Source organism: Balearica regulorum, chromosome 7 (assembly GCF_011004875.1).
Source record: "Balearica regulorum gibbericeps isolate bBalReg1 chromosome 7, bBalReg1.pri, whole genome shotgun sequence".
In the NCBI taxonomy this organism is placed as follows: domain Eukaryota; kingdom Metazoa; phylum Chordata; class Aves; order Gruiformes; family Gruidae; genus Balearica; species Balearica regulorum.
The window spans coordinates 23,170,372-23,180,985 of record NC_046190.1 but is presented as its reverse complement, the minus strand read 5'-3'; the positions used below and the strand labels follow the sequence as shown (position 1 = coordinate 23,180,985).

The window sequence follows — 10,614 nt, the reverse complement described above, 5'->3', positions numbered from 1 at the left end:
TATGCATCTTTCTCCTGGGATCTGGAATATATCTCTCTCTCCCGTGATTCAATTTCCTTCTTAGAGTTTTCAGAAAGTCCTTGTTGGGTAATTGGATGATTCTGGGACATTGTGTTGTGCCAGTTTTAAAGATATGTCGCTGTTACAGTCAGAAGGGACTGATCCGATCATCTGACCTCCTGCATGAGATGGTTACAAAATTTCATGTAGTCGTTTTTATGTCTAACTTCTGTCTGAACTTCAATAAATGGCACTTGTTGTCTGAGGTGATGATCTAGTAAAATATAGTTGCTACTATACCTTGCAGTACTCGGTCAGAAGCGGTGTCAGAAAAGTCTAGGTTTTAACGTAACACCTTTTTGGTTTTGCACACAGCTTCAGTGTGTACAGGTTTGAAGATGGGGCAGGAGGAAGACAGGGATCATTTGCATCCCAAATGGCTCCATTCCCCAGGGTACAGAAGATGGATTGGCGTGGTTATTCCATGTGCTTCTCTTGCTGGATTGTTTCTCCCTTACAAAAGCAGTTTTTCAGAAAGCAGCCCAGTGCTGGCTAATGGTTTGGAGTATCCAGTCAGAATAAGAATCAGGCTCTTTTTCTGCCCTTTTTTTTTTTTTTTTTTTCTCTTTTTAATTATGTATTAAAATCTGTGGAGTGGAATGGCCACTTGGTGGCAAAGCTGAACAGGAACTAAAATGTGACTCTGCTTTTCAGAAATACTTTCATTTGTCTGGCATTTCTGGGAGACTTATAAAGGCACACTAACTTCTACCTGCAAGACCATGTTTCCCTTTGTAATTGTGTTCCTAAGTTCCTACAATCACAATGCTACTAGTGGTGCTAGTGGAAGTTGTCTGATATCTTGAACACAAGAAATCCATCGGTTTTGCTTTCACCATGAGGTGAGTTGGGGCAATGTGAATGCCCTTCCAGGGTCTCTAGCAGACTTAGAGACAATACTACATCAAAAAACTTAAATGACAAGCTAAAGGGCTTAGACTTCTGTAGTTCTCTCTCACTAATGTAGGGTTTGGTATTGTCCTAATGACTAAGGCACACGCCCTGTATTTTCATGAGGCAAGATGGAATGTGTTAGAAAAATGACAACAATAAAGCCCCAAGGTAACAGTGCTAGCTAACTTCTCTTTCTAGCTGTTGTTGTATTTTTTAAAAAATACAAGTCATTCAAATTATTATTTTTAATGTTGTAAGGAGGTGTGGTTTGTAGGGAGACATAACACCATTTATCACATCAACTTAAGGTATTGGGGTGGGGGGGTGGAACCCAGCAAGATTTCATCTGCATGAGCCTTTTCTTCAGGTGGTGCCTGGGTAGAACTGGCAGTGTTCCAGCAGGGCACTAGGTATGCTGCCTAGAAGCTGATAATGTCTCCTTCTGGCACAGCATCATAACAAAATAAAATTATGCTATGCTTTTTCCTCAACCAGAGTTCTGACTGCATCAGCCCGTTTTACCTCATACCCCAGGAGACAAGACGCATGATGGCTGTGGGCTTGTGAGAGAAGCGAGCAACTGAAAGAACTGGCATCTTTCTTGCAACTGCACTTCAGGTGAGATGAGGAGGTGATTCTTGACAACACTCGGCAAAGTCTCAGGCTCCCTGTGTGTTTGGAAATGTACGGACAAATGAATTTCTTTATAACAGGAGAATCTCTCTGCTGTTTCACGCTGGCAAACACTCAAGCTGCATTTATTTACCAAGTTTCTCTTGATTCTAAATAAGAGACTGAATTCATTCCCCCTGCTCCTTGTTCCAGCAGATCTACTTTAAGCAATGCTAAGTCAATAGGAGCAACACTTACTTCTTGCCCTTCCCATCCCATGCTGTTCACTCCATATTCTGAGTGGATACACGTGCATGCTATTGAAGCAAAGGAGCTTTTGTTTTATTTAGAAACAGGCGCTTTAAATTGGTTGTACAATGACAGACATTTGCAGAACATGTGGTATAAAGTAGTAATTCTTGCTTCTGGAAAGCTTAACAATAAATCCAGAATAGTCATCAGGTTTTCTACCATGATACTCTAATGTATTCCAGCTCTCTTTTCGTGTGCACGCACACGTTTTACTTGTGGACGTGGAATTAGTAGAATTCTGGTTTTCCAAAACTTGAAGTCAATAAATAACCCAAGGGTTTATAATTCTGATTCCCTTAAAATTTTCAGTTGCTTCCTTGAATGTCTTTACAGTGATATTTCATTCAAAGTTTCTTGCTTGCACTGTCTTGGCCACAGAATAAAAAAAGCAAGGTCAAACCAAACTCCTCTGTAACCCATCAATTTTAATATATTTTTGCTTGAATCAAACAGCTTTTCGTGCTCAGGATGGCAGGTGCTCACCTAAGATGTCATCCTTTTCCCTGGGACCTGAATGGGGCAAGAATCAAGACCTTGCTGGAAACTATTACCCCTGAATGCCTTTCCTTTCTTAAATTCCTGATTTACTGTGTGAAATAGTTTGCACAGTTCAGTACTAGTAATGCATTAAGAGCTGTATTATTAGCTGAGATGCAAAGCAGCAACCCTTTAGATATACTGCATTTGATTAAATATGGTTATATGTATATATTTAGATGTTTGCTGGAACTGACTGGGTTTGTTGGCAGATATGTAAGTGGTGCCAAATTCAGAGAGTTATGGTTTGGGTTTTTTTTGGGGTGGTGGTTGGTTGTTTGTTTTTAAACTCAGCTAATTTCTGTGATCTCAACAATGGTCCAGTTCTACAGCCAACCTGCACTGGTACAACTGAGGATACGCTAAATTGGAGGAGAGAGGATGAAATTAACAGCAGGAGACAAAGAAGTACTTGGATTTTTTTTTTCATCAGTAAACTTAATGTAATATGGAACAGTCATGAAGAATGACCAGATTAGCTTTAGATTAGCAAAGATCAGTCCTGTGGTGCAGTGCCTCTGCCCTCTTCTCTCCCCATGCAGCTTTGAGGGGCGTTAGGGCCTGGGAGGGGACAGCTTGTGCTGCCTCTTCTGTCCACTGTTGTTCAGCTCCAAGGGTGGAGCAGAGAACTTTGGCTCAATTAGCTGGTGCTATAGGAGCTTGTGGTAAGCTGTGCACAGGTTATCCTTGGAGGGAACTTCTCTCTCCTGCTCTGGGCTGGCCCAGCACCTTAACGCTGCAGAGAGGTGAGGCTGTGGGGGGTCTTCCAGTGGTGCTGTAGGCGAGGGGCATCCTGGTGAGGGAACGGACGCGACCTTCGCTCTGAAGGGGTGCCGAGGGGAGGACTGGGGGCCCCCTGTTCAGCCCGCCCGGGGAAGGCAGCCCCTTGGCGCCCTCGAGCTTCGCCGCCTGACAAAATGGCTCCCCCAGCCGTGCTGCCCCTGGCTCGGGGGGCGACCCTGGGGAGCTCTCCATGGTGGCCGCCGGCGCTCGCCCGCTGAGGGGCCGCTGGGGGCCGGGCCGCCCGCCGCGCCGCCCCTCTCCCCCCCGCCGCGCAGCCCCGTTGCCGCCCCCAAGCTCGGCCTGACGCCCGCCCGTCCCCGCGGGCGGGGTCGCGCCGCGGCGGGGCGCTCCCTGCTCCTCGCCCGCCTTCCCCGGCCGGGGGTGGGAGAGCCCGGAGGCGCGGGGCCGCAGCCTCCGCCCCTGCCCGCGCCCCGCGGCGGAGGCGCCGCCCCGGGGAGAGCGGAGTTTTGCCACGCTCCCTAACGGCCGCGCTACCGGCGCGGCGGAGCCAGGAGTTTCGCCACGCTCCCGTAGTCCCCTCGTGGGGTGGCGGCGCGGTGCATGCCGGGCCCGAGGCGGACTGTCCCTTCGCTGCGCGAGGAGCTGGGAGCCGCGCCTGCCGCCATGTTCCGCTGGGCCGCCGCCGCCCGGGGCCTCTAGCCGCCCCCGCCCCGCCTCGCCGCCGGCCGCCGTGCGCCCCGCTCCCCGCCAGCCCGCCGGCGGAGGAGGCGGACGAAGGCGTCGCCGTGCCCAGCAGCCGCCGCCGGAGCCCGGCAGCGCCCAGCGATGTCCGCCAAGGAGGGGAGCAAGGTGCTGCTGCTGCCGCCCCACGCCACCAGCGAGCGCGCCGTCAAGGGTGAGCGTTCCCCTGACCCGCGGCCTGGCGCGGCCCGGTCCCGGCGGAGGTGTAGGGAACATGGCTGCCTGTGGCGGCGGCCGCGACCCCCGGCGGGGCGGAGGCCGTCCGGCTGTCCGGGGGCGCCTGGGCTCGGGGGGGGGGCGGGGGACGGCCCGCCCGCGCGTGGGGAGCGGTGGGTTCGCCGCGTGGGCGTGTGACTCGTGCCGGGCTGCCCACAGGTGGGGATGGGAGCGGCGTGTCCGCGGGAGGGCTGCCCGGCTCCGTGCGGAGGCGTGGGGTCCCCGCACGGGCGTGGGAATAACCTGGGGTCGGCCCGGTTTGTAGGCGGGCAAGGCCGAGCCGGCCCTGCCCGCGGTGGGCGCCGGGGCAGGCCGTCGCCTGGCGCTGCCCGTGGGGCTGAGGGTGGAAGCAGTGCCCGAGGCCTGCGGCCCTGGCGCATCCCGCCCAGATGCGCTTGCTCGGGCGCTGTTGGCAGGAGTGTGCGTGTGCTCTGCTGGCCGGGGGCCACCGGCTTCCCCGCCTGGGGTCTGGCCCCTTCGTGCCTCGTTCTCTGCGGGGTTTTTTCCTCTGTCTGCGCAGAGGAGATCCTTGTAATTGCAGAAACAGACAGCGCCGGGGAAGAGGGAGTGGGAAGGTGCTGCCGCCCTTTCTATTGGCTGCTGGTCTCTGGTTCCCAGTTCTGATGGAAAAAATTCACCTTGATCTATTTCTTCGTGGCCTTTCTTGGTAGCACAGTCTCATGGGAAGCCTTTAAAAGTCAAACGTTATACTTTTCAGAAGAAAAAAGTAAGACGTTTTAAAGTAGATACATCTGTGTAAAAGTCTAGCAATCAAAATGCTGCAAAATATCAAGATCCTTGCTCTAGAGCACATCAGGTGTGTCATTTTAGCATTTGCGGGGAGAATAATCCTTTGCAATTAAAGTATCCTAAAACATACATGTTAGATCTAAATTGATAGTTAAGGGGATAGCATAGGTAATGCTTCAGAGAGTTTCTAGGTTTTGTTTACTCAAATTACAGATAGTTTTATTTTGATCTCAGAGGTTTTGATATTGAGCTATATTTGACTGTGGCAGCGTGGACATCTGTGGTAGCAGACCTGGGTTATTGGAATTCATGGCTGTACACAAAGTAGTCTGCTTTTACGATTGACATTCCTAAGAACACAATGTCTGACTGATTTGAAAGGGGCGGAGATCTGTTCATTTAACTTTTTATATAATAGGGGGCCTTGAGAAATGAAAAGGATGTTTTTGTATTCAGCAGGTCTTAATTAAAGCCTTGGACTCCCATAGTATGTTTTGGAAATCAGCATGTTTTCCAGTAAGCTGGAAAGCTTTACTCACAGTAAGTTGTTATTCATTTTGGATTGCTTAACCTGTTGATTTGTTTGAACAAATTGCAAGAGTAAAAGTAGAAAATGTTAAAACTAGTCTATTGGAAACTTGTACTCGTTAGTGCTAGTTTAACATGTAGTGTTTAGACTTGCTGAAGTTTTGTACCTTTACTGCAATTTGTTGTAACAAATTACGTTCTTCAAACAGTGCAGGAAAACTAATGGTAAGCGATTAGATGCTTTAGAGTGCACTGGAAAACCTGCTGATTTCTAATCACTTAATAATTCAGCTTGTTAAATGTGACCTATGTATTTGGTTATTTAAAATCATAGTTAAGACTTGCTTCCTTCTAACAGGATTACAGCCTGGGGTTACAGTATTTTTTTGAACCTGGGTGTATAGGATATAAAACTATTGTAAAGGTAATCAGGCTTTGATAGCTTCATTTGATATAATTACAACTAGTTAAACGTTCGTATAGCAGCATTTTTCTATTCCTGTTGACCTGTCCTGTCTGTACCTGTCATGCTGAATCACTGGCTTCTGGAGAAAGCCTGGAGAGCTGTGCCAAGCTATATGTGTTCTTGATATGGTTGGTGGTTTGGTTCCCTGCCCCCCACTCGCCCCCCCCGCCTACCCCATTAGGTGCAGTGCAGTTGGAAATATTTTTTTTAGCTGGTGACCCCAGAGGTGCAAGATTGCAGGTTATGTCACTGCTAAGTGGGAGTATCTGTGCAACTTAAACACATTTGTTGAAACCACGTTAAAACATGACAACTATGTCATGTCCCTGTTCACAAATGGATGTGTTGCCTCTGGCATACCAAGAAACGTTCACCATTCTTTTTCTTACCTACTGTATGATGAATAGATTATAGATGTGGCAATACTGTACTTTTGTCGAGACAGTACTGAGTACCAGGGGACCTAAAACTAATTTTTTATACTGGAAATGTGTGGACCAGGCATGCTGGTGAATCTGAAGACAACAGTTCAAATGGTTATATCATGAGTTATACATTCAGCTTCTGTAATGCTTACGTAGAAATTGCCTCTTTTTTCATAAAAACTTGTATCAATTTATTGATAATTATTAGCGATTTCATTTACTGGAATAAGGTTTGGGGAATCTTTTTAAGGCAATAATTTTTTGTGTTTATTTTCTTTAACTTGATCCACTATAAGAGGAGGAAAAAAGGTGTAAAAGTGTTCTGAAAATGTTACCTGTTTTGTCTGCCAGCTTTGTTCCCAAGAAAAAAACATCCTTGGGGCACCCGGGCTTTGTGTTTCTCCTTGCCGAGACATTTTATTTACAATGTCTTAGGTCCTTGAGAACAATCACAGCAAAAAATGTAGTAATATTTTCTGGTATATCTGTGTATTGATCTGTATTTCAGCTTTCATGCTCTCCATATACTAGGTCTTTTTGGGAGGAAATGTGAATTCAGGGCTTAATGCTTGCTGGTATTTGCATTATTAAATTTCTTGCTTTTATTTTAGCTTTATTTTCTCTCTCTGTATTACTTGAAGAGGGGAAGAAATAACAGAAAACATCAAGTTTCAGAGGCCACGAGAAATTAAATTGTTTATCACTGATAATATGTGTTGGCAGAAATGGGCAAGAGATGCTCACTCAAGAAAACATATGGATAAATTATTGTATCATCAGTAACTAATCTTTTCTGATAAGGTAGGTTAATAATTAGGACATGCCCCCCCTTTATATTTTGACCTGTATATTTAGCAATTACTGGGAAGTGTGTATTTGTAGAAAAATATCTGAAAGGTTGTCGGGTCTAATGGTCACATTAGACATATAATAATAAGCATAATAATGGCTTTAAATATGGAGTCTATACAGTCTAGCTGTATTTGTCTGGCATGCTTTCCCAGATATGAATTGTATCATCAAAGATCATTAGTTGCTTTTAAAGTATATAAAAAGCTCAAATTTTCTCTCTTCATGGCTTAGTTAAATTGTCTAAGTAATTTGTGCTTGCAGAGTTTCCTATAAATTAATGGTTAGGTGCAGAACTGAAATGTCTAAAGTCAGTTTTTGGCATTTGGGTCCCAAAAGGTGTCTTGTGGCAAGGCTTTTGTTACTGCTTTTTTAAATAGAGATAAGAAAATGTACCTGTCATCTTGATTCACTGTTTTCTAAGGTATGCTCTTTGTCTTTGAAGAATGATACTTAGTGTTTTACTGTCTTGTGGAAGATATCATTTTCCTTTAAACGTTCTGTCAAAATCACAGGGGAAAAAAAATCTTTCTTCCTTACACTGCCATCGATATTTAAGTACTGTATTGGGTTCATTTGGGTCTGCCTCTTTTTTTTTTTTTTTTTGTTGTTGTTGTTGTATGATAGTTGACTGATTCCAGTCAGTGCACTTGACCTTTCAGTGCGTGTGACTTTCATGCTTTAAATCTGTCATTGTATTGTGTCTTTTCTACTGAAACAACTGTTTCAGTATCTTGCAGTAGTGTTTTTCACTGATGGGGAGAAATAAGTGCTTGTAAGCTCAGACGGTTTGATAGAGTGGTCCTGAGCATGGCCAGGGTGAGCCTTCATTGGCTTTCCTTTGAGGGAGAAGCACCGGGGCTTCTCTGGCCCACCTGTGAGTAGCTACACCACCAAGTTGTACTTGTAAGTACTCTCTCTTCCCTGGTACTGCACTTTGCCCACTATGGGTGCTACTAGGCTTTGGGAAGCAATCCACAGGACCTTGTGCTGAGCTAGCTGATATTTTTTGCTAAATTTGGAGATGATGTCCTTGTGGAAATGGGAGGCTTCAGTATTCCTTTGTTTTAGATAAAAGTCATGATACAGTCTGTCTGATTGGCAAGCAAATAATTTTTGATATTAAATGGTAGCTCATTGAAACAACTCTTCAGAGAATCCTAAAGAGAAGTAACTCATAGCCTTGAGCAGGGTCCTAAATTGAGACACTAATAGCTACTTTTTAGCATTGATTTCCATGTAGGAGACAAAGAAACCATTGCAGTATTTAACTTTAAAATTCAGAGTCTGGTAAAAAACCCCAAAAACCAAGTAAAAGGATAAATGGTTACAGGCAGTATGAAGGTTGTTTTAAAAAATTATAAGGCACTTAGAATGCCTTTATGCTGCTGGTCAGAAATTATTCTAAAATGATACAGAAAAGCAGCAGAGTAAACAGAGTATTAAAAGGTCATACTTAAAAATAAATTAATAAAAAAAAATCACAGTTTTGTTTCAGGAGAGACGATGGAATGGAACTGAATTATGATAAGTTAGTGTTTAATTGGCCTTGTACTTTTTTTTTTTTTTTTCCTTCTTTGAGAGAGGGGATGGTTAGAGCAAATGAATCTTAAAAATAATAACAACAAAACCCCCAAGTACCCACCCAAAATTGGAAGCCTGCCTTAATTTCACTAGGGCCAATTGGCAGTTGAGGCTTGGGAAGGTAAGGCTAGAGGAGAAAAATCCAGCAACTACTTACACGTGTGTTTATTGTATAAGCAACTAAGGACTCTTTCACACGAGTCAATTCTTACTGCTGCATGGGACCAAAGAATTGTCTCATTGAAATGTAAGTGGTTTCAGAACATATCAACAAAATAAATAATAATAAAAAAAATATTCCAGGACCAGAAGATATTTGTCTACTGGATCTAAAGGAATTCTTTGGGGGTTTTGGGTGCAAAATTGCGACTTTATTTACCATAGCCTGTTGTATAACTCATCTTCTGAGTCTGAGAAATGGATCACAGCAGCATTTTTTTAAAAGCTCTAGAGTAAACTGGAGAGCTGTAGATCATTAAGTTCAATTTAAGCAAACTTATAGCACTTGTATGAAAGAGTGGACTATGTCCCTGGGTAAATATAGCATTAAAGAGGAGTTGGTACAGTTTTCATAGATGGAAATCAAGAGAAATTGTTAGAATATTTTGGAGGAGCCAGTGGGCTGGTTGATCCAGGCAAAACTATTCATCAGGTTCCTTCATCGGAGCCTTTAAAGTAAGCAAAGGAGGAAATATCCTCTTTTAGATCCAAATTAGTTAGGAAAGAAAGGATGTTAATAGGTAATAAAATTCCATAGTTGAGGGAGGTTGACATCTGTCATGTGTGCTTTTAAACATACTCATAAGTTATTTAGAAAACAGAGTGAGTGGCAAATAATAACACTATTTCAGGTTAGTAAACTTCCAGAGATGTTTCAGAAAGCTCTTGTTAGACTGAGTGCCTCGGCAAAGAAGTTGCAGGAGACGCTGTTTGATAAAGGCAGAGTAGACTGTACAAGGGAAAGAACAATTCTTAAATGTATAGACCCTAATGTTTCTTTTTTGAGTTCACCACCCTCTATAGATAATATTGTGAAAATTTTAGTGCAGTGGCAAACAGGCTGATAGGAATTTAGGGATTATAAAAAGATCAGTTTAGAAAAAAGAGAATGTATCATCACACCATTATGTATGCATTTTGTGTTATATGTGCATCTTGAACAGCAGCATGTAATTTTGATCCCCCTTCCTGATTTTTTTCTTTATCTAAAGATATGTTCAGAGTCACAGAGTGGCTTTCATGCAAGGTGGAGCAACAAAGATGAGAAATCTGTGAGTTGGAAAAGGGGTAGCTGAGTAGGGGCTAGACTTAGATACTGTTTACGTCATGAATGGTATTTAATGGAAAAGTTGAATAGGAAACAACTGTAATTCTTGTCTCCCTATGAAAAGGAGAAATGCAGTACTAACTAAAATTTTCCAGAAATGAATATAAAGGAAAGGTGAAATACTTTTTCATATAATGTGTAATTAAAATTGTGGACCTCATAGCAATAAGGTGCAGTGGAGGCAAAAAACTATAAAAGCATCTTTTCAGGGTCTGGTCAAAATAATGAAAAATAGTTCTATCGGTGATCATAAACATGATGGTCTGGGTGAAGCTCTAGAGGAAATCCTTAAACCACTCTGTAAAACAGAGAGTATAGCGAGGGAAAGACCATGAATTCATCATTGCGAGAAGCGCATTTAAACGCTAAATCTTACAGCATGACACACTATGGCCATTTTAATGGGAGGGGCATCTTTAAATACTTTTCTCTCAGGAAAAATACAATTATTTGTTTGAAATTTTCAAAAAGCATCAACCAAGTTAATTGAAAAATTACACAGACAGTGTAAAAGATGAATGCACCATGGCATACTAGGTATATCAGTAGTTTCATTTGAGATTTAAAAT

The 10,614-nt window shown here is 43.7% G+C and overlaps 1 protein-coding gene across 6 annotated transcripts in view; it reads left to right on the top strand.

The window, feature by feature from the left end:
- Positions 1-3,324: 3,324 nt before the first annotated feature.
- PPP3CB (protein phosphatase 3 catalytic subunit beta) overlaps positions 3,325-10,614 on the top strand; it is a 50,764-nt gene continuing 43,474 nt past the window's right edge. For 3 of the 6 annotated variants that reach the window (XR_012836368.1, XM_075758564.1, XM_075758565.1), the window contains exon 1: positions 3,513-4,054. Coding sequence is in view for 5 of the 6 variants with exons in the window: in XM_075758564.1 (XP_075614679.1) it covers positions 3,985-4,054 (70 nt within the window). In the remaining variant the exon portion in view is untranslated. Of the gene's footprint in view, positions 4,055-10,614 lie in introns of all 6 variants that reach the window. The other 3 variants (XM_075758562.1, XM_075758561.1, XM_075758563.1) reach the window with 2 other exon arrangements.